Here is a 25777-nt window from a genome sequence, read left to right as displayed (position 1 = left end):
GATTAGAATGCTGAGTCTTGTAACTGTATCTCCAGTCATTACAGCCTTCCGTAGTTATTGTTTTCTCACCAACTAATTCTCTGGCCTGCTTAGGGTAGGATTGAAACCAGTATCTTCAGACAATGCTCACCTGCAACCATAGAGAGTCAACATCTCTATCCACTGCGCCACACAGAGAAAAGGATAAGTTGGCCAAAACGTGATGAAACAACAACTATGAAGATGAAGATAACAGTAGGCAAAAGAATGAATACACAAATTCTGAAGCCTCATCTTTAACGATTCCCAAAAAATAAAAATGATACGAGGAGCGTGCAATAAGTAATGCCCCTGACCTACTTCCCATAGCAATAGAGCAACAAAACTTGGCACAGTTATTAGTCTTTGTCTATATAGGAACCACCCAGAGTTATGCATTTCTCCCATCGTTTGATGCAGCTCTGCAGACCGTTTTTGTAGAACACCCCAGGTTGGTCCTCCAACCACAACGTGACTTCAGAAATCAAGGCTGCATCATCTGGGAAACGCTTTCCTTTCAAAAACAACTTCATGGCTGGGAAGAGGTGAAAGTCAGAAGGTGCAAGGTCAGGAGAGTAGGGAGGATAAGGGAGGATTTCATAACCACACGCCCGTGCTTCTGATCTGGCGACATGCGAGTTGTGGACCGGAGCATTGTCCTTCAGGAGGAGGGTACCTTTTCTAATCTTGCACCGCCTCTTGATTTTGATAGCTTCCCTTAATTTTCTCAAAAGTGAAGCATAATAGGATCCTGTAATTGTGGTACCCTTTGCCAGGAAATCTGTCATCACTACTCCGTCCTGGCCCCAGAAGACTGTGAGCATGACCTTGCCAGTGGAAGGCTACACCCTTGCCTTCTTTGGAGGTGGTGAGTCCAAGTGCTTCCACTGCATTGACTGGGCTTTGGTCTCTGGATCATAGTCATGGACCCAGGTTTCATCCTGTGTAATCATTCTTTTGAAAAACTTTGACTCATCGTCTTGGCACATCTCCAAATTCATCCTGGAGCACTTGACACGTTTTCACTTCTGAAATGGTGTGAGCAATCTGGGAATCTATCTGGCACACACCTTATGCATATGCAAACGGTCATGAATGATAGTTTCCACAGACCCTGTACTAATCCTGACATCTTGGGCTATTTGGCGAATAGTAATACGCCGATCTTCCAAAATGGCAGCCTCAACTTGACGGACAGATGTCTCATCAATGGCAGAAGGGGAACGACCAGGTCTGGGAGCTGTTTCCACAGACTTCCGGCCATGTTTGAATTCACGATGCCAGCATTTTACAAGGACATATGATGGGGCATTATCACCATAAGTTTCTTTCATTTTATCAAAAGTCTCCTGTGGTGTGCGCCATTTCAAATACAAAAACCGGATCACTGCTTGACATTCAACAGGCTCCATTTCACACCTGACTCATTTCAAACACCTGTAAAACAGAAACCACAATTAGTTCAGAGCTGTGATTTGCCACATAACCCGTAGAGATATAAGTCATTGCACATACAAAATTTCAGCTAGATCAGACAACTGGAAGTGGGTCAGGGGCATTACTTATTGCACGCCCCTCATATATAATCCCTTCATCTATTTCTAACTCTTGCAATCACAATAGCACCAGCTCCACCCTGTGCTCTCATACTATCACAAAGGTAACAAAACGTTTGGACAACAAAATATGCAACTTCGTTCTTCTTTATCAATAGATCATTTTCATTGTTTTGCTTGACTCAGATGATATTGTGCTATCATTAGACTAACCACAAAATCTGTTTTTATTGCATAGGTATCTTGGCCACAACATTCAGGGAGTACGCTTCTGAACAATCTGATCACAGGAAATGGATTTTATTTGATGGACCCGTCGATGCTGTATGGATCGAAAATATGAACACTGTACTTGATGACAACAAAAAGGTATAACCAAAAAATTTGCATATTCTTGCTTTTGTTTTTTATTTTCTTTAATTCGCCTCACTGAAACACATGTTTTGGATTAGGTGCCAGATTTATAGAGGGCATTTTAAGCAAGGAGTTGAGCAGCGAGATGCTTGTTTGCATTACATTTAAATTTCAGCATGTCAGTACGGTCAGGGAAATGGGTAACAGGAAAGGAATTCCAAAGTCTAGCAGTCAGAGGAAATAAGCTATTTGAATAGAAGGCTTTCCGGAAACCGAAAAGGAATTTCTAAAGGCAAGCAGTTCAAGGAAAGAAACTATTAAAATAACTGAACGTGGATGCATGTATGGCAGCTGTATGCAAATGATTGAGCCATGTGCGAGATGACGTCATTTTATGACGTGAAATGGTTAAATTTCAAATCTAGAATTTTTATTATATGCAAGAGAAAGAATACATTTCAATAAGTATATCTCCTTAACCTATAGGTTTTCGATGATGGGTAATCTCCTCAGAGGAGAAAATATTGGCAAATCATAATGGTTTAGACCTAATTTGCTAAATACAATAAACATAGAAAATCACAATTAAAAGTTTTTAAGATTTTAAATCATAGAGTGAGGGAAATTATATATTGGTTCAAAATGAAAAGGATATTGAATTTCATATCCAAATTATTCTGAAGTATATATATATATATATATATATATATATATATATATATATATATATATATATATATATAATAGTAGCGATCGTGTGTGCCTGTGTCTGTGTGTCTGTGTGTACAACTCTCCTACAGCCATACCAGTGGACCGACCATGACTAAACCTAGCATGATGATGGTCCCCAACCTAGGGATGGTGCACACAATTTTTCAAGGTAAAGATCAAAGTCATAGCCTATGTATATATATTCTCTTACAGCCAACACCAACTCTGACATGATTATAGTCTCCGATCTGGGGATGGTACACATTATTTTCCAAGGTCAAGATCAAAGGTTAAGGTCGAGATTTTGCAAGTATATATATATATATATATATATATATATATATATATATATATATATATAATAAATGACTGCAGTCTATATTCCAAATTTCATGATGTTGACCATCTTACAATTTATTCCTTTAATTCAGTTAACATTTACAATTCTTGACAGTATCTGTTTCAAAATGGGGGTTCAAAATGGCTCAATGTAAGCAAACAATAAAGTAATTGCAGCTTTTCTTCCAATTTTCGGATTTTTTAGTCAAAACGCATTTATTTGATTGATAGTTGCTATTTCTTCTGATGAGTTAAGAGCAAAATAGATTCATTGATATAATTAAGTGAATGATTTTGTGCTATGAAACAGATACTGTCGAGAATTGTAAATGTTAACTGAATTTAAGGAATAATTTGTAAGAAGGTTCACATCATGAAATTTGACATATAGACTTTTGTCATTTATTCATTATATACTCTGTAATTGCATTGAGCTTCTTAAATAAGCATTGGTATATATAAAAAGAAAATATAAGAATTAAGAATATTTCCATAGAAATATATATATTTCTTTGTCTGTCTGTGTGTTTGTAAGTTCGTTTCCTATGGATTCCGAAACGGCTTGGCCGATTTTTACAAAATTTCACACAAATGTACTTCATGTAATTAGCAGTGTTCTTAAATAAGTTTTTTTATCGATAAGTATTGATAATCGATAATCGATAATTGACAAAATCTGATGCAAGAAGGAACAGTCGATTTTGACCAAAGTTAACACCTTATACAGCCTAACATCACAAATGCATTTGGGAAGTTTTATTACCACACAAGCAAAAAGGTTCAACATCTAAAATCAACAGTAGGTTCTTTGATATGACAAGGGCGCGTTCAAAATGAATGTTTGTGTGCAAAGTACAACTGGAACATAATACTTGATTTTTTCATTTTAAATTTAAATTCAACCAATTATCACAGCATAAGCAGAAGGGACAGGCTTATAAAATCAACAATAAATTCTTTGATAAACATGGGCGTGTTCGAAATGAATGTTTCTGTTTAGAGCACAATGGAAACATAATACTTTACTTTTGCATTTTAAACGTTAATTCAAGCTACTATTTACAGATAATTTTATAAAATCAACAGTAGGCTCTCTACAGTGTAATGTAGACTACAATGTATTGTGGACTAAGTCACTACATAGCGGCATGTGAAGCTTCTTCCTGGTGCACTGTGATGGATCCCCAACTAGAGCAGGCAATCGATCGATTTCATTGAAAAATGTGCGATTTCACCAATAATAAAAATATAAGATTGTTTGTTGACTATCATTCAATCCCCTGCTATATATATATATATATATATATATATATATATATATATATATATATATATATATATATATATAGTGTAAAATTTTCTTGAAAATTCAAAAACTCACGTTTTCTTTTTATAACCTTCATTTATTTCCTGGATTTTTTCCATTACAGCTGTTTCATTGATATATATATATATATATATATATATATATATATATATATATAATATATATATATATATATATATATATATATATATATATATATATAAGTAGATTGTAGTTTGCTTGAATCATTGTTGAAGAAAATTATAAAGTAAAATTAAAAGCCAAGAACAATGCGATTTTTTTTTATTTTTATATAGAATAAAATTAAATGAAAACAAAAGAAATAAATTTCTTTTTTTTGTTGTTTGTTTTTTCTTTTTCACACAAATTTTAACTCTAAACAACAGTAATTTTTTTTTTCTGTTGTATTCGATGGTGTTATAAATCTCAATATATTTCAGACCTATTAGTCCTTTTTCAAGAGAAGACAGCAGAAGAGTGTTCAAAATTGGAAAAGCAGCTATAGAGTTTGTCACGTGATACCGTGAAATATAGAACAAATAATGACGTTAGGAGAACGTTAAAATAAATCAGTTGGTGTTTAAAATACTTGTTGCAACAAGTATTTTAAACACCAACTGATTTATTTTAACGTTCTCCTAACGTCATTATCATATTTAAGCATTTTCTTTTATGAATAGGTTACACTGGGCGGCTGCTAGTGGGGCAGATTGTGGAAACAATCTTTCACTTGGTGCTTGTATCACTAAGTGAAAGATTCTTATGGAATATTAAGATAATCTGCCCCACTACACTACTATATATTAATGACGCGCAGAGAACTTTTTCAAGGCAGGTGCTCAAGTGAAAAAAAAAATATAGTAATGGACACCGTCTCGTTGGGTCATAGGCCTATAATACATTCCTCTGAAAAGGGCACTTTTGAGTAAAATGGGCAGGTGCTTTGGCACCCCTAGCACTCACCTCTTTGCACGTCCCTGCTATATATTGTGTACCAATATATATATATATATATATATATATATATATATATATATATATATATATATATATATATATATATATAATAACCACTAGAGAAGTGGCTCTATAATGATATATATGAAATCTGCATAAATTACAATATCATATTGAAGCGTATTTTACAGCCGGGCAGCCTGCAAGTAACGCGATTAATTTCAGGTCTTTCACCAGAATTCTTAAATACTAGTACCACAGAAGCAATTTTTCAGCATTTGCAGAAGTGGCGTGTTCGTTATAATATAACATGTAATTATAATTTACATTTTATTTAAAGGAAAGGTAAATAAATGTATATTTTCTTGGTGTCTTCTTTCAAGAGAAAAGATAATTATGATAGCCACAAGAGATAGCAAATATGAAATACCTAGGCCTTGTGTACGATATATAAAGAAACCGGAATCTTACGAAGATTTCCATAATTCCAGTAAGTATAAGAGCAACCGGACTTAAAAAAAAAAAGAATGTCAAAAACTACCTGTCAAGTATACGCGGTGAGCCAAGTGCAAGAGAAATACAAACAACTGCACTCAAAGGAACGGTTAGAAAATTAAAAAGATCTTTTTGTTGGAGCGACTGAATTAGTGGGCGAATATCTGGCATCCAAAAAGATGCCCCTCGTTAAAACAAAACGACTAGAAAATTAAAACACAACGGAAATGATTGTAAGGAGTATCATAGCATGGTCATAGTGAGTATTCTGTCATGATTCTTGTGAATATAAACGTATTCTTTTTTTTTTTTTTCTTTCTTTTTTCAGTTATGTTTGATGAGCGGTGAGATCATCCAGATGAGCAATACAATGAATCTGGTGTTTGAGCCAGCGGACTTGGAGCAAGCATCACCCGCCACGGTCAGTCGTTGCGGCATGATCTATATGGAACCGGACGAGCTGGGTTGGCATCCATTAAAAGAATCATACATGCAACACGAACTGCCTGCTCATTTAGAAGACGATCACCGTGAGTTGATCAACGATTTGTTCGAATGGCTTGTTCCTCCGTGTCTCTATTTCATCCGTCACCACTGCCGCTTATTTGTTCCTGTGTCAGACCTGCATTTAGTGCAGTCGCTGATCAGGCTCTACTCCTGTCTCATGGATGAAATCAAGAACTCAGGGGCGGACAAAAAGCCAACACTCACCAGTCAACAGGTAATCAGCTTTTTATACAAAAAAGCAGGATAGTAATGGACACGTATAAAGATGTATGGCAGATATAAGTTCCGGTGCTTATATAGTACTAGCAAGACTACTCGACATTACCCGGAGTAAAAGTGTTACGTTTTTCTATTAAAACTCTTTATCTCTTTATCTATCTTTCTTTCTCTCTCTATTTCTCCAACCCCTATTTCTCATGCACATAGACCATTCCTCTCTAGTGAGACATGCACACAAACAACTCTCCCTTATATAACAGATTCATTGTGGAATTTGTCTACGTTTTCTTTCCAAATTAGTACACAATAACACTGAAAAAGCGCCCCGCCTCAATTCACCCCTTCTACGAAACCCGTTCCAGTTGACCTTTAGGGAATGAATATTTTTTTTCTAAATTTTACATAGTATTCATCTCGGGCGACGCTATTCAAGAATATACGAAATTTGTGGTCCTTTGTTTTGTAGTTGACTTTTAGCAAGACATAAAAAAATATACACACACATAAACAACTGCCCTTTTTATAATACACTAGGCACAAGTGAAAATCGCAGTTACACAGGTGAAAATTTCAGTTCCAAATAAATTGATAGGAAAAGTCTTTCAACCGACACCAATAATTATGAAAAATTATCGTGTAAAATATTAATAAAAGATAAAAACTACTTTATCGTATTTTGCCGATCCGCCATTGATAAGAGGAAGAATCCAATAAATCAGGGGATAAAATCAGTTTACATTTAACTGATCAATAATGAATGGCAGATTCGCAAAATACAGAAAACTGATTTTTATTTTTAATCAAAATTTTATTCGATGATTTTCTCTAATGTTTGGTAAGTATACTTAGTTTTGCATGATACATAAGTATATCAAAGATTTTGTTACTTGGAATGCAGTTTTCATTTCTGGCCAATATCGTATAAGCACCTAGATTCTTTATATTTTTATTTACTTTTCTTACTGCATAGTTTTATTTTATTTCAACTTAATTTGTTATTTTTTGTAATTTATTTTAATTTTTTATTACATATTCTCACCACGTGATTGAGGATGTGACTTCCGTTCAGGGGTCGGTTGTTATTATTATTGCGTCAACATATGTGTTAATAAGTTATAATCACGCATTTGATAAAGACATCTTCAGTACTTAATCGTGTTGTTCTATGCAACTGTCAGTAGCAATTCTATTTCTCTGTTCAAGTATCTTTTTTTCTACTTAGTTTAATGAATTTTGTAGTTTGCTTCATAGATTTTCTATTTTGTTTTATATATTTTCAATTTTCTTTGATCAATTTTCTATTTTGTTTTATGGATTTCTATATTGTTTTATAGATTTTCTTTTTGTGGTATAGGTTTTCTAATTTACTTTTATAAAATTACTATTTTATTTTTTAGATTTTCTTTTTGTGGTATAGGTTTTCTAATTTACTTTTATAAAATTACTATTTTGTTTTATAGATTTTCTTTTTGTGGTATAGGTTTTCTAATTTACTTTTATAAAATTACTATTTTGTTTTATAGATTTTCTTTTTGTGGTATAGGTTTTCTAATTTACTTTTATAAAATTACTATTTTGTTTTATAGATTTTCTTTTTGTGGTATAGGTTTTCTAATTTACTTTTATAAAATTACTATTTTGTTTTATAGATTTTCTTTTTGTGGTATAGGTTTTCTAATTTACTTTTATAAAATTACTATTTTGTTTTATAGATTTTCTTTTTGTGGTATAGGTTTTCTAATTTACTTTTATAAAATTACTATTTTGTTTTATAGATTTTCTTTTTGTGGTATAGGTTTTCTAATTTACTTTTATAAAATTACTATTTTGTTTTATAGATTTTCTTTTTGTGGTATAGGTTTTCTAATTTACTTTTATAAAATTACTATTTTGTTTTATAGATTTTCTTTTTGTGGTATAGGTTTTCTAATTTACTTTTATAAAATTACTATTTTGTTTTATAGATTTTCTTTTTGTGGTATAGGTTTTCTAATTTACTTTTATAAAATTACTATTTTGTTTTATAGATTTTCTTTTTGTGGTATATGTTTTCTAATTTACTTTTATAAAATTTCTATTTTGTTTTATAGATTTTCTTTTTTGTTTTATTGGTTTCTATAGCGATTTATAGATTTTCTATTTGAATTAATATATCTTCTATTTTTTAACATATTTTCTACTTTGTTTTTATAGATTTTCGATTTAATTTTATATATTTTCGATATTGTTTTATAAATTTTCTATTTAATTTTATATATTTTCGATATCGTTTTATAGATTTTCTATTTCCTGTTTTTTATTAGATTTTCTATTTAATTTTATATAAGTTCTATATTGTTTTTATAACTTTCCTATTTTATTTTATTGATTTCCTATTTAATTTCAGATATTTTCTATTTTTAACATATTTTCAATTTTTTTTATAGATTATCTATCTTGTTGCATATATTTCTTATGTTTGTAACATATTTTCAATTTTTTTTATAGATTATCTATCTTGTTGCATACATTTGTCATGTTTTTAACATATTTTCTATTTTTTCTAAAGATTATCTATCTTGTTGCATACATTTGTTATGTTTTTAACATATTTTCTATTTTTTTTATAGATTATCTATCTGGTTGCATACATTTGTTATGTTTTTAACATATTTTCAATTTTTTTTATAGATTATCTATCTTGTTGCATACATTTGTTATGTTTGTAACATATTTTCAATTTTTTTTATAGATTATCTATCTTGTTGCATACATTTGTCATGTTTTTAACATATTTTCTATTTTTTCTAAAGATTATCTATCTTGTTGCATACATTTGTTATGTTTTTAACATATTTTCTATTTTTTTTATAGATTATCTATCTGGTTGCATACATTTGTTATGTTTTTAACATATTTTCAATTTTTTTTATAGATTATCTATCTTGTTGCATACATTTATTATGTTTTTAACATATTTTCAATTTTTTTATAGATTATCTATCTTGTTGCATACATTTATTATGTTTTTAACATATTTTCAATTTTTTTTATAGATTATCTATCTTGTTGCATACATTTGTTATGTTTTTAACATATTTTCAATTTTTTTTATAGATTATCTATCTTGTTGCATACATTTGTTATGTTTTTAACATATTTTCAATTTTTTTTATAGATTATCTATCTTGTTGCATACATTTATTATGTTTTTAACATATTTTCAATTTTTTTTATAGATTATCTATCTTGTTGCATACATTTGTTATGTTTTTAACATATTTTCTATTTTTTTATAGATTATCTATCTTGTTGCAAACATTTGTAATGTTTTTAACATATTTTCAATTTTTTTATAGATTATCTATCTTGTTGCATACATTTGTTATGTTTTTAACATATTTTCAATTTTTTTTATAGATTATCTATCTTGTTGCATATATTTGTTATGTTTTTAACATATTTTCAATTTTTTTATAGATTATCTATCTTGTTGCATACATTTGTTATGTTTTTAACATATTTTCAATTTTTTTATAGATTATATATCTTGTTGCAAACATTTGTCATGTTTTTAACATATTTTCAATTTTTTTTATAGATTATCTATCTTGTTGCATACATTTGTTATGTTTTAACATATTTTCAATTTTTTTATCGATTATATATCTTGTTGCATACATTTGTTATGTTTTTAACATATTTTCAATTTTTTTTATAGATTATCTATCTTGTTGCATACATTTATTATGTTTTTAACATATTTTCAATTTTTTTATAGATTATCTATCTTGTTGCATACATTTGTTATGTTTTTAACATATTTTCAATTTTTTTATAGATTATCTATCTTGTTGCATACATTTGTTATGTTTTTAACATATTTTCAATTTTTTTATAGATTATCTATCTTGTTGCAAACATTTGTTATGTTTTTAACATATTTTCAATTTTTTTATAGATTATCTATCTTGTTGCATACATTTGTTATGTTTTTAACATATTTTCAATTTTTTTATCGATTATATATCTTGTTGCATACATTTGTTATGTTTTTAACATATTTTCAATTTTTTTATCGATTATATATCTTGTTGCATACATTTGTTATGTTTTTAACATATTTTCAATTTTTTTATCGATTATATATCTTGTTGCATACATTTGTTATGTTTTTAACATATTTTCAATTTTTTTATAGATTATCTATCTTGTTGCATACATTTGTTATGTTTTTAACATATTTTCAATTTTTTTATAGATTATCTATCTTGTTGCAAACATTTGTAATGTTTTTAACATATTTTCAATTTTTTTATAGATTATCTATCTTGTTGCATACATTTGTCATGTTTTTAACATATTTTCAATTTTTTTATAGATTATCTATCTTGTAGCATACATTTGTAATGTTTTTAACATATTTTCAATTTTTTTTATAGATTATCTATCTTGTTGCATACATTTGTTATGTTTTTAACATATTTTCTATTTTTTTATAGATTATCTATCTTGTTGCATACATTTGTTATGTTTTTAACATATTTTCAATTTTTTTATAGATTATCTATCTTGTTGCAAACATTTGTAATGTTTTTAACATATTTTCTATTTTTTTATAGATTATCTATCTTGTTGCATACATTTGTTATGTTTTTAACATATTTTCAATTTTTTTTATAGATTATCTATCTTGTTGCATACATTTGTTATGTTTTTAACATATTTTCTATTTTTTTATAGATTATCTATCTTGTTGCATACATTTATTATGTTTTTAACATATTTTCAATTTTTTTTATAGATTATCTATCTTGTTGCATACATTTGTCATGTTTTTAACATATTTTCAATTTTTTTATAGATTATCTATCTTGTTGCGTACATTTGTTATGTTTTTAACATATTTTCAATTTTTTTATAGATTATCTATCTTGTTGCATACATTTATTATGTTTTTAACATATTTTCAATTTTTTTTATAGATTATCTATCTTGTTGCATACATTTGTTGTGTTTTTTTTGTAGATTTTTTCTTTTGTTTTATATATTTCCTTTTTTGTTATAGAGATTTTCTATTTAATTTAATATATCTTCTCAGTTGTCTTATAGATTTTCGCATTTTTATAGATTTTCTATTTAATATTTATTTGATTTTATGTTACCTATTTTGTGTTATGGAATTGTTAGTTAATTTAATATATTTTCGATATTATTATATATATTTTCTTTTTTCTTTTCTAGATTTTCTATTTAATTTAATATATTTTCTATTTTGTTTTATATATTTTCTATTTAATTTAATATATTTTCTATTTTGTTTTATAGATTTTCCTTTGGCTTCAAGGATTATTTCAGTTTTGTGTGATCTGGACAATTGGTTGTATAACGATGGGAGATTCACGTCAAAAGTTTGATGAGTACTTCAGAACTTTGACGAGTGGCACGGATCCTGAGCACCCCAAGCCGAAGACAATCAAAATCACAAAGGTATAAACACATTCACTATTTAGTTGGGCTATTCTTTCACAACTTTAGTACAGTATATTTCCTGCTCACAAGCCAAATAAAATGTCCAATATGTTAATTGTTGAGACATTATGTTAAACAAAGATGGTGGCATAGTTCAGATCAGATCCTGAGTGTAATTGGCAGTAACCAAGGTGGCAACCAAGAATCAAATGCGATCCGTGACGTAGTTAATGGCAAACAGATTCAATCCAAAATTCGACAATTTTTATAGTAATTTTGGAAGGTTTTCATAGGTTGTTTAGCACAGCCGGTGGTTATAAAAACGATTGGCGAATTCATTGGTTTCATACCCCCTATTAGGAGTCAAAAACAGTTTACACAATAGATGGATCAAATTTGAAAACGCAAAATTTTGAAGAAAAAAAAAGATCTACAAAGAAATCAAAACACACTTTCATATAGACAAGATTTGTGAGTGGCTCAGTTGAGTTGTAGACAAAACTCTTGCTGTAAAAGTTGAAAATTAATAAAATATCACCACTATCAAACCAAATCAAAGAAGCAAATATTTTAATGAGAAATTTATTTAGTTTTCTTGAAACATTATTTAGTGTGTATATAAAAGAAATTAAAATATTTTTAATAAAAAGATTAAATAAAAAAGTAAACTAATAAAAATTAATTATAAATACAACAAAATATATAAGACAGATAAAATAATAAATAATATTGTCAATCAATACAAGTTCTATACTATTTAGTTTAAATAATATTATAGATTTAAAACAAATAAATTCATTTCCAATTTCTGCGAAATTCACTCATTTTGCAATAGCTATAATATGCAAGCTTGAATGTCGGAAAACATGCTTGACAACGGGAAATTTTCCCAAAATAGTGCAATACTGATCCTCAACCTGATCATACAAACACAAGTAAGAAAAGAATCAGTATCATTTTAAAGGTTAAATACCCCTTGGGATGAATGTAGCTCGCCTAATAATATTAAACCTAATAGTTACATTGTTTTTACGACCACTGCCTTATCGCGTCCCTATATTAATCTTTTTCAACCCTAATCATTAATACGTGACTTTAATAAAAAAATTTTATGTGAGGTCGCAACATCGGCAATCTGTTGCAAGACTACAATTGAGGAACAGACACAGAGGTAGGTATGACATTAATAAAGGTGGAATTTTCGACTCTCCATAGCAAATAATGATAGTCAAAACTTTTTAAATAAAATTGATTCATCGTAATTTTTGCTGTATTCTCAGGAAGAAAGATTATGAAACAATTTCATTGTTTTACTATCACAAAAGCTAAAAACGGGAAGAATAGAACCCAATATTTCTACGTATTTTGATGTAAATAATAAAAATAACGCAATTTTTAAAATTCTCTCAAAAATCAAATAATTGATCAATTTCGTTATTTTTTTTACAGATTTTTTTTAATGCTCAAGCATATATAAACTGAAATAAAATAATATAAAAAAAAATTATCATATCCCCCCCCGCGCCATCGTGATCTTACCAGAAGTTTGTTTTGGGGGGATTTGGCATCTTAGTTTTTTTTTATTATTAAAATATACAGGAATGATGAAATAAAATACATTCAATTTTAGATCACAAGCGTTGCCGATTTTGAAGATTTTTCTCGCTTTTTCAGAAAAAAAGAAGTTGGAAAACACATCAAAATATTTCAAGTTTAAAAAAATTATTATGCATTACTTACATTTTTAATTTTTCGCCTGTGAAATTTCAAAATATTTCCGAAATAATTTCTTATTTTTTTAATGATTGGAATTTTCATACTCTGTGAAAAAAATATGGAAGATTGACTCTTAAAAATTATCATGAATAAACAGATAGTCTTACTGTTAATAATTAAAAAAAAAATTAAATTGATGTCATTTTTTATGAATGAGCAAGTAAAACCTATATTTAGAAATCAAACGTAAATAATTTTTCTATTGAAGACTAGTTCATCTTCGCGTCTCACTAATAAAAATCGTCGCGTAATCTATATTACTTGTTTCTATATTGTTAGAGTAAAAATATAATTTCCAAGCCAAGTAACTTAAACAATTTAGTTCAGAGTCAATTAAATTCTTCCTGCACGGGTGATTTTACAATCTCTTAATATTAAATAAAAAAGTGAATTTTAGTTTATAATTTCATACAAAATTGTTTTAATTGAAAATAAGTTTCCGATACTTTTAATTTAAGGATTTAGTTAAAATTTAAATAATTCTTATTTTTAGGAATTAAAAATTAATATTTCCTTGAAAAAGGAGGAATTCATTAGAAATATTTAAATATGACGTTTTCGGGATACAAACGACGATATTGAAAATTAATAAATTGTTATCAAAAATGGAAAATGTATCACTTATGGCCGTTCATAGGAACCGGAAGTTAATTGTTTTAATGTCTGCTTAAATGTGATATGTTTTTCGGGATATACACGCCTATATGTGTCTTTTTCATAATATTTCAAGCCAAATGTAAGACTTTTACTGTTATATTTCACTTGAATAATGGTTGAACCAAAATTCTAACAAGATATAATGTATATTTGTATCGACTTTTTCCCCTATATTTTTATAATGTTTAATTTGGCTGTTTTTCTTGTATTTACGAAAATTTACCGCTGTTGTGATTTTCAAATCAAATTTCGCGGGTTTTATGGGGTGTAAAATAAATAATGTTTATATACGATTTATATAATACTTCTGCTTCACTGTAGAGTCAAAATTATTATGAATAAATTTCATTTTACTAGTTTTTACTTCTATTTTTTGTTATGGGTGTCGAAAATTAGTGTCATATCTACGCAGAGATGAGGTATTTCGCTTCTTCCGTTAATTGCCGTTGTTAGGTGAGATTTGTTCCTCATTATTTATTTATTTATTTATTTATTTTTTGAAAAAGTTAATGTCGTCTCCTCCCTCTCATGCCGATACTTCCGACTGGAAGTCGGCATAATATTGAACATTAAACTCTGTTGCTTATTTTATGCTGAACATAGATAATGTTGCTGTGTTTCATGTCACGTTCAATATAAAAATGAACATTGCTTTAACTGGATTAATGATTTTCTTTATTCTTTTAACAAGAATCTAATCTCGTTAATAATAAAAAGAAATAATAAAATGACCTTGAAAAGCAACATTATTTATTTTTTCTTTCGTTTTTGATTTCAGAGTAATGCAGTTCCTGAAAAAGGAACGATTTTTGATTATTGTTTTGAGAAGAAAAGTTCTGGTCATTGGATTAACTGGATGGATACTTTGGACAAAGGAATTCAAACTATACCAACAAATGCTAAGGTATTTTCCAAAAATGAGGAGGGGAGTAATTTATGTAGAATTTAGTGTTAACAGTGCATTTTATTTATTTTTGTCTATATTGTTTTGCTTATACTCTTCTGTTTTCGATTATTATATCTAATAATTGAACTGATATTTTATTTTATTTTTTGGTATAGGAACATTATTTTAAAGTTTAAATCCATATTTATATACGCTTTTTTATTTTGTTGTGGTTGCTATTATAATTAAACCGAAAATGGTATATTTAAAAACTTTTAATCCATATTTATATACGCTTTTTTTTTTTTTTAATTTTGTTGTTGTTATAATCATTAAACCGGAAATCGAACACTTTCCATCTGTTATATTTTGTTATTATTATTATTATTATTATTATTATTATTATTGTTGTTGTTGTTATTATTATTATTGTTATTGTTCGTTGTTAGGAAGTCTTATTAAAAGTGAGTCTTAGAGAGTCGTATTAAGAGAGATGTTGCGTTCTGTGTTCGTGTTATGAAGAGATTCATATATATAAAATGTTCATACTTAGAAGTGTAGTATAAGCTCTTAGAGTGAGGAGACAGTGTTGAGACAGTCTTAGTGTTCACATTGTAGATATGAGATGTAGAGACATTGTGTATGTGAAGACATTTTAAAACACAGGATATACAAGACATATAATGACAATTTCACTTTACCTTTTGGTAGAATTACAACACAAAGACGACGTTTATAAAAAAACATGATGGGTTTATTTCTTCTTCGACCGGTCGGTGGTTTTCTTAGTCAGGAATTCAAAGTTTTACATTCTATATTTCAAAGGTGACCGTCTCGCTTCCAGACGTTCGACTGTCCATCTCTGGACTCCAGACTGTCGTCTGTCGTCCTCAGACTCCCCCCTGCTTAACTCTAAAGTTTCTAACTATATCGAGAACTTCCCATTTTCCATGACGTCATACCCATGTTAAAACATGTGTCTTCTTTCACGTGTTCTGAAAATGCGTGTCCAAACATTTTCCTTTGTTTACAAAAGGAATTTTAACCTATATTTTCAGTAACCTATATTTCCAATATGTTAAAAACATGTTTATTAAATTATCCTATAGTTGCATTCCTCAATTCAATTTCATAACAGAATGTACAAATGCACATTCCTTTTCTTAAAATTATTTTATCTCTAAGCTAAACAATGGTTTGTTTTTACATTCCATTTTCTAATTCTCTCTCGTAATCTATTTCTAAACCTAAATTACGAGGTTCGAATTTCGTCAATTCTATTTCATTTTTACATTTAACTAATTCCCTATTTTTATACTTACATGAAAAGGGGACAGCCCTTATCATGTAACACATCAAAATCTTTTTGATAATGTTCCTGTTTTCTCAATTAATTTAATTTTATAATCATGATAACTTAAAATGCTGAATTTACTTAAAAAATGAACATTCAAAATATTCTGTGGCGTTCATAGCCATCAATTGATATGATCAGTGAAAAAATAATCTAGTTGTCCTAAATAAACCTCCACAACTTTACTATTTATAATATGGATTGATATTTTTTCAAGCACTTTAAGTTCAGATAACCTGAGAGCCCTTATTGTTGTTGTACCGTATCCACCCTAGGCGGATGGAACCGGTTTGCCCCAAAGCAGAAAGGGTCTAGGGGATATTAAATTCACAGTTGCTTGTATGTCCCCATCAGGGGAAATAACCACGTTAGGTTATTGCAGTTCTTGTATGGAGATATCGAGGTTCTCCTACATACAACACCTAGTATTCATAAATCGTCACCCATCTAGTACTAACAATGCTTAACGTTGCTTAACTTTAGTGATCTAACAAAACCGGTGTGTCAACATGATTATGTTGTATGTATGTGTGTATTTATTTTGTTATCGACGAAATTTTCTAGTTACAAAAATTTAATTCTTCTAACTGAAAAGCCGAAGCGTTCCTTTAATCAATCCGTTTTAAAATATATTATTGTTGTTGTTTTCGTTTCTTGTGTTTTATTCTTTATTTATTTGGTTTTGTTGTACACGGCATTTTCAAAAAAATGAAAAACACCTCCAACTTATAAGAATTTTTACAACCCTTACTGAACGTGAACATGGCATGCTAGACCTACATTCCAGAGAATGATAAAATGTCTGGTCGCCACTCTAAAACAAATGATAAAAATTTGTACAAACTTTTGATTTTGTGCAGTATGTAGGATCCAGTCACAGGCAGAAAAAAAAAAACAAAAAACAAAACAAAAAACAAACAAACAAACAACAAAACAGTTGAGATAAATATATTCATTAAAATGAATGAATAAATTTTTTAAAACAATGTACTAGACGAATATGGCGTACTGTCATTAAAGTTCAAGCTTTTCAAAATATTTGTAAGAAGTCTTCTCTTAAAAAATCGTTAATTATTAGGAAAAAAAAAAAGAAAATTTTTTTTTTAAGTAAAAAAAGAAGAGATGGCTAACATAGTAGCGGTAGATACCATCATTTTATGCAAGAAGATTGCATGACAAAATATACAGGATATCAACCTATCGAACATCTAAAAGTTGGACTATGGTACTTCTTTTTTACTTGACGATCACCGCTTAACAAGGACTGGATGATATTCTAGGATAAGGGTTCATGAGTGACTGGTAGACAGTGAAGCATCACCGTGATGATCAGTAATGGTGGAACTTGCATATTGTTTAATGATTTAAGATGATGGCTCAATAAGAACATATTTACATTAAACTTGAAAATAACCATGTTACAGTCAGCTAGGAAGCAGTCCCACAGTATTGTGCTCCACAGACAGACAATTCTAGGAAAGAAACTTTGCTCATAGAATTTTCATTTAATTTTAGGCACGAATAGAGAGCAAGGGAAAATTTTGACAGTTGTTGTAGCCAGACGAGTATTTGTTGTGAATGTTGTACAATGAGAGTCATAGATTGAAGCTCAGTCGAGCACCTACCTCTTAGTCTTTTGACCAACCATAAATGTAGAAAATGGCATTACATGTACGTATATTCATCCGTGTTATTTTTCTTTGTGATTCTTTCTTCAGGTGAGTGAACTCATCATCCCTACAACGGAGACAATATTCCAACAGTTTTTCCTCAATACTTACCTGACTCATGAAATAGCTACGCTTATTGTGGGCCCAACCGGAACAGGAAAATCAGCTATTACCAATACTTATCTCGTCAAATTACCAAAAGACATGTAAGTATTATTATGTAATCTAAATCATAAAAGTTTAAATCTACATCAAATTAATAACAGAAAGAGTTCAGTTATATTGTTGCGAGCCTGAAGGGACAATGAAACTTCATGAGCCAAGTACATTCCTTGTGTGTAGCCATACCAAGAAGATCTTATTTGGGCGTCGAATACTATTTGATTTTGAATATTTAGTTAGAACTTACTTCCTCATGCCAGGTTACCCTGACTCCCCCCCCCCCGTACAGAAACATATAAGATACTCGAAAAAATGTCTAGTAGGCATTCAAGTTCTATTCCCCTACTTTGTGTCATATGACTAGAGATCCAAGAATGTATATTTGTAAGAGGGAGAGACGGGGGGGGGGAGTAAAATTAAGCCGGAAAAGAGAGGAGGATTTCGTTTGATCTTTGAGTAATTTCACTCAGACCCTAAACTGAACATTACCAAACATTCCAAACGATTTTATTTTTAGTAACATGGGAGACGTACTGGATACAGAGAAATTTTTCGGTTTTTTTTTAATGGAAATCGCTCTAGACAAGGCATGAAGCCATTTATGTAAAGAGCTAAAAATATACTACTTCAAAGTCAAAAACCTGCCAACAATAAGTGTTAGATAGAATAAATTCTGACCCAGAAAACAGCAATTCTTCCCTCCTTGTCAGAAACATCGCTCCAGGAATGTGAGAACTAAAGGACAAAATAATGAAAGCGAAAGTTATGTAGCTACTGAAAATAAACCCAATGTCCACTTGGAACTAACATAACAATCTATAGTAAACACGTTCGTTTTCTAGTCGTTTCATGTTGGAGCTTGACATTTGAGTAATCTTCTATAATATAAATTTCACCTGTCTGTTTAAAGGTATGTATGTATGTATGTTTGTTTCGCAAAAACTTTCGATAGAGGCAACGTATTTTCACGAATTTGATATCATCTTGAAGCTCGACCCTTCAGACGACAAATATCAAAAAAATTGGCCAAAAACATTCTTTCACCCTTAACTGGGCACTTTTCTACAGGGAGGGGGTCGCTTTTTTCGTCAATATTTTCAAAAGTAACCGCCACTTTTCGATTGTCTAGCCTTTATTTAAACCTACGTCACTTCCGGTTTGGCGATGGCCACAATAGCTAACACGTCACGTTTTTTTTTCACTTTCTTTTCCTCCTTTGCGGTACCGGTTTGATCCTGCCTGCCTATTACATTTTTTTTTTTTGCGCTCGTAATTTTTCTTCTTTTTTTTTTTTTTTGCTCAGCCAACACACACCTCCACTTACTTTTCCACCTTCGCGTCACGAGTTTGAGCCTGCCTACTACAATTTTATTTACTTTTTTTTTTTTGCTCAGCCAACACACCTCCAAACACCCGGGCACCCAGGCTAGTATTTTATATCTAGAATTGTTCGCATATGCATATAAGAAATATATTATTTGTTTGCATATAAAGATACACAGGGGAGAACCCATATTTCTAGGAGCCAGATGTTTGAACAACGGCCTTAGATTCAAGATCACAGTGTAGTATCTGTTCTGAAGCTACACTTCCCCTTTTCTGTCCTCGGTCAGTGGAGGAGTACTCCTTCATGACTGAGAAAAGTTTTATTTTTGTTCCTCTCCAGAGTACCCCTTTTTGGGGAGCTGGAGTTTTCCTACATTAAAAACTGACCTTATGTCTAACTCTGCCCTCATGGGGAGGGGGGCAAGTAAATAGGAGCAATATAAAAAACCGGAAGCTTTGGATTTAAGGATATTTACTGTCCTGTGCTCCTCCCACATCATCTTGTGTTTAAGTGCAAGCAATCATCTGCTTATGATGAGAAGTCGGGATGAACTCTGCTGACTATATTCCCTTTTTCTTTACATGTTTGCTTAGAATGTAAAGGTATTGTTGATGGAATTCTTTCAAAAATTCTTTCAATACAAAAAGAAACGAAAACAACAAAAAACTTTCTCATTTAAGGTGAATTTTTAGTTCACAGTCGTTTTTAGAAAGAATTGTCATTAAGAAAAATAAATTGATACAAATTTTAACTTTATACTTATTTTGACAAAAAGTAATTAAATTAAAAATTTTGTTTGTGTTTTGTTTTATTTATATTTCTAAATTCATTTCTTATTTTACCTATATTCTTAATTATGTTTTTAGTTAAAATATCCTTTTTTAATTTTAGCTATATTCCAAATATTTTTCCAAATTGTGTTTTGGGCTAAAATATCCTTTTTTTTCTGTTTTAGCTATATTGCTAATTGCGTTTTGGTAAAATAATTTTTTTTTTTTCATTTTAGCTATATTCCAAATTGTGTGAATTTTTCTGCACGCACAACAGCTTATCAAACTCAAGAAATTATTATGGCGAAACTAGACAGGTAAAAAAAACAAATGTTTTTCTTCTCAATAGTTCTACTGTTTTATTTTCTGCATTTTATTTTTATAAATGTTCAATAAATTCTAATATTTTGACTTTATTGCAGAAATAATTTGAAATAAAATTTTCGTTTTTTATTTATTTTATAATTTTTTTTTAGATTTATATAATTTTATTGTTTGTTTTTCCTTTTTTATTTTGCTTTGTTAAACATTTAATCTGCAATAGACTGCAATTCCCTTTTTTCAAATTCATATAATTTCAAGATCAGCATTTTTTCTTCCGTTTTTTTTTTTTGTTATAGCTATTGATAAAATCTGAAGATTTTTTCATATTTGAAACAAATCATCTTTTTGTTTCTCTTTTCTCTCAATATATATTACTTCATATTCTGCTACATGAAATCAAATCTCAAGATCCTTCTCATAAATTTTTAATAAAATTTTGAAAGAAATTCTTATAAAATACGTATTTTCATAATAAAAAATTGCATAGCAAAAAATGTGTTTATATTCAAATTTGATTAATATTAAAACCACAGATATTTCATTAAAATACATCTGAAATGTGAAGAATTTTAAGACATTGTTCATTTTTAAGAAGACTTTTTTGTTTTGTTTCATTTCATGTTGAAATTTGTCAAAATATTTTGATTCTTCTCATTTATCAATTTTAGTTTTTAACTTTTCAGAAAACAAAACGAATCCTTCAAAACCAATGACATATTTTTTATTTTTTTTTATTTTTTAACATATATTAACAAAAATATTTTAGATAGAGAATGTGGTTTTCTATAACTGACAAAATTTTTTATCATATCAGTTTAGCACTGATTGGATCCATTGCTAAACTACCATAAACAATTATTAAACAAGTTCTGGTTGGTTGGTTGTTTTTGTTTTACGGCATATCAACCCTTTTCGGGTTATTTAATGCCGAATCCAAAGATTTTGAAGAAAAATTTTTTAATAGAATATATTTGTTATTTTCAAGTCGGTTTCTATTCAACCCATAGTTGGAACCCTAACAGGTACTACCACTCTGGGTCAGAGTGGACCTGGGAGCAATGGCAATTAAAGGGTGGCTCCACACTCCCTAAAGCCCACAAGCTGGGGCCTTACCATTGGATATAGTTTAAGGTCATATCCAAGACCAAACAAGTTCTGGATTCTGCTAGTGTTTAGTTTATTTTAGAGCCCTTTGCTTAAGCTACTAACCTACAAAAAGGAATATGCTTCGTAACACCCACTGCACGTGAAAGCAAAGATTTTAGTGGAATAACCAATTAATAAAAAGTCAGTTTAGGATTTGGGTCACTTATCTAAAAAAACATAAAAAATGTTTTCTGACGCATAAGTGGTTGTTCTTCAATGGTGGAAAATAGGTGTTTAGTCATCTCCTGCACCCTTGTCCAATACCATTACCTGTAGGCTGCTATGGTTCGAGATGTGGTGTATGCCAAGGAGAAAACAAGTTCAACTTGATCGAGCTGAATGTTACCACAAATATGAACGGGTAAGACTAAAGATATTTATTTCTCTCCCACAGTGAGAAATGTGACACAAGAGTCGGAAGTGGGATTGAAAAAGTCAGCGCCCTCAAGGAGGTGCACTCTGACCCTGCAAAAAATACTTGTGCAGCCCTCTCGCCATTTCCCAGTGGAGGGGCCTCAGGCGATTAGCAATAAATTAACCCCTTCTCCAAGAGAGAAAACAAAACCTGGCGGGGTGGACCTCCCAGAACTGCATAGGACCAGTATATTACTGCAATCAACAGGGAATAAGTCATTACAAGAATAGTCTAGACTGTTGGTTTTGGTGATGAGGGAAAAAATCTCTTATGAAACTGCAAGTGAGTAAGACTAAATTGACCGGAGCTGATCAGAGAGAATGATTGTCTTTCAAGATTTTATACTCGTGAACTTCCAGCAGCAACCTTTCCGCACAGACTAAAATGAGTGCAACACTGTTGACTGATAGATTGGTGCAATTTTTTTCTCATCGCTATCAAGATCTACGACTTCATAGGGAAGAATGCCATTTGATTCCAACGATTTAGTTAGACGCTAGCTGGTTGTACAGCACAGCATATCCTGAAGTGTTGTGTGACATATGGAAAGGCAATGCTATGAGGACCATTCCAAAAGTAATGCCTTCTACTTTTTATTCCACCCAAACGGATCAGAATGGATTACAAATTGCATTGTTTTGATGATTGAACTGATGCATTCAAGACATGAAAGTTTCATCTCTCTGTTACAGATATTGATGGCGTGAGCTTCTAAGAAAGCAGCACCTATCATGGACGTGCGTCAGAAGCAGAGGTGTGACATTGAATTCCTGGAAAAAGTGCATTGAGAATGGTGGTGACAATGCACAAAAATAAATTCTGGAGTTCAAAATGTCGCTTGTTTTAATGGTAGCAGTCTCGTCTTCATAACTGTTTAACGTTTTAATTTTTGAGTTAAAAAATAGGAGGCCTTACTTTTGGAACGATCCTCATATGACAAAGCACACTCCAAACGCTCATGCACAGCCATCATTCATCACTGGAAAAAATGCATTGAGAATGGTGTTGACTATGTAGAAAAATAAACTCTGGAGTACAAAATGCCACGCGTGTTAATGGTACTACTCTCGTCTTCATAACTCTTCAACGTTTTAGTTTTTTAGTTAAAAAATAGGAGGCATTACTTTTGGAACAGCTCTCGTATGTCTTTCGTGTTGATTCATTTACTAACGCCTATGAAGCTCTCTGCAACCACGTAGGTTGCCAAGCCTGATAAGACTTAAAGTTCACAACCAGGTAATATGGGCGATACACTTTTCACCGTCTAGTGTCTCCGGTGCGCGTCTCTGCTGTACATAAGAGTTGGTTAACCCCACGCTTTGATTCTTTTGTTTAATCAATTCTACTTTAGATTGGTTGGTTTCTAATGCCATCGCTATAAAAAGAAACTTTTGTCAAACATTCCAGTAGAAATTATAAAAAAAACTCGACGATCAAATAGTCTATACTAATAAGTATATATTCTACGAAGTATTAACAAACTCATACAGAGTTGTTGGTAAAAAAAAAATGAAATAATAATATATTACAATAGAAAAATGCGAGCATGAAAAGTAATATGGTTAAGCTTAAACATGGAAAAGTAAAGGACTAGTTGTTAAAATTGAGAAAGAAAAGAACAAGATATTCTAGAAAAAATATAAGTTTATAACTTAAAATATTGCAGCATTAAGAATTGATTATATAATGTTATAAATTAAATTTTTAAAAATTCTTAAGCTGCAATATTTTAAGTTATAAATTTATTATATTTTTTTTATAAGGACAAGATATTCTAAAATATCTTGTCCTTTTCTTTTCCAGTTTTAACAAGTAGTTCTTTACTTTTCTATATTTAAGATTAACCATATTACTTTTCGTGCTCGCATTTTTCTATTGTAATCCATGATTTTTCCAGGCTCCTAATAAATTCACTTGTTCTTTGTTTAATTTCAGTCTTATTTTTTGCCCTCATAAACACATATGTAATAACAATGTACGGCACTGGTCCGCTTTCAATAAAATCCCCCAATTAGCTCCCTTTCATGCTTTCATTCTTTTTGTTTCACTTGTTACTTCTCTTTTCGAATTAGTTGCAAATGTAGTCACTGAAGCGACGCCGTTGCTATGGAAACCAATCATAAAAAGCGTCGCCCACCTCCTTACATATTTTTACGATTTTGAATTTAATTATTATAGTAAAAAAATAATTATATATATATATATATATATATATGTGTGTGTGTGTGTGGTGTGTGTGTGTATATATATATGTGTGTGAGTATATATATATATATATGTGAGTATATATGTACATGTGAGTATATATATATGTGAGTATATATATATATATATATATATATATATATATATATATATATACACACGTGTGTGTGTGTGTGTGTGTGTGTGTGCGTGTGTGTTTACCTGTATCTTTTTTTCTTCTACACATTTCTTAGCATGCTGGTTCGGCACTCACTGTAGCAGTAATTCTCTGTATCTGTTAGAGAGACGGGTGGGATAGTGAGTGTTCTCTCTCGTTTATGCAGTCATTCAAATGGTGTTCTCGCTGTTGCCGACCCTGGGTTCGGACTGTTGGCTTCACCATACCATCTTTTCTTTATACTAGGAATTGTCACTTAAACCTCCTAGCAATTCCTGGCTTATGATTGGACTTTGATAAAAGCTAACTACCCGGTCATTTTACTCCTCTTTGCACGCGTTTCGCTTGACGTTCTCTGGGTGTTCTGAAGGGAGTCACAAGGGGAGTGAGGGAAGTTTCACATAGATTATCTGGGCTTCTTGCCAACCGGAACTCTTACATCTCTTTCACTCCCGTTTTTCTCTGTGCAGCTGTTTTTATACTGAGATAGATGTGTGGGGACAGGCGATCGCACCCATCCTCTATAACCAATAAGAGGGAACTACGTCGTAATCTCAATCGACCAGTTTTTACCTTCACCGTGAAAATCTTCGATTCTCACGGTAGGAACGACATGGGAATCAGTACAGGTCATCCCATGAAGCCATTCCGGATATCAAAATATCAACTCTATAATTTTTTATGATAATAACTCCTTGCACCTGATGTGTGTTCAAGCGAAGCCAAAACAATTATATTATTTCACCATGAAAACTTTAACCGATCAGTATTATATATTAAAAAATAATAGGGTTAATTCGGCATTAATTTTGACCTTATCTACTGAACTCTATGGCACTCCTTGCTAAACTTGCACAAAAAACACTCGACTAGTTACAACCACTATATATAATTTTCCCCACTCTCTATCTGTGCCTAAATCTAAATGCAGCTCCTTTCCCAGAACTACCCGCCTGTGGAACACTGTTCCGCTGGCCTGCTTCTCAGTTGAATA

General features: G+C 30.5%; 1 protein-coding gene across 1 annotated transcript in view; it reads left to right on the top strand.

Annotated features, from left to right (window-relative positions):
• The window catches only part of LOC145293101 (dynein axonemal heavy chain 3-like), a 404365-nt gene that overhangs the window by 178715 nt on the left and 199873 nt on the right, over window positions 1-25777 (top strand). The window contains exons 34-39 of the mRNA XM_080139477.1: window positions 1813-1943; window positions 6086-6478; window positions 11791-11952; window positions 15146-15271; window positions 18326-18483; window positions 20773-20853. Coding sequence (XP_079995603.1) covers window positions 1813-1943; window positions 6086-6478; window positions 11791-11952; window positions 15146-15271; window positions 18326-18483; window positions 20773-20853 — 1051 coding nt within the window. The remainder of the gene's footprint in view (window positions 1-1812; window positions 1944-6085; window positions 6479-11790; window positions 11953-15145; window positions 15272-18325; window positions 18484-20772; window positions 20854-25777) is intronic.

This window comes from Euprymna scolopes, chromosome 14, assembly GCF_053919585.1.
Source record: "Euprymna scolopes isolate OS-2025 chromosome 14, ASM5391958v1, whole genome shotgun sequence".
Classification (NCBI taxonomy): Eukaryota; Metazoa; Mollusca; class Cephalopoda; order Sepiida; family Sepiolidae; genus Euprymna; species Euprymna scolopes.
This window is presented reverse-complemented; position numbering and strand designations above follow the sequence as displayed.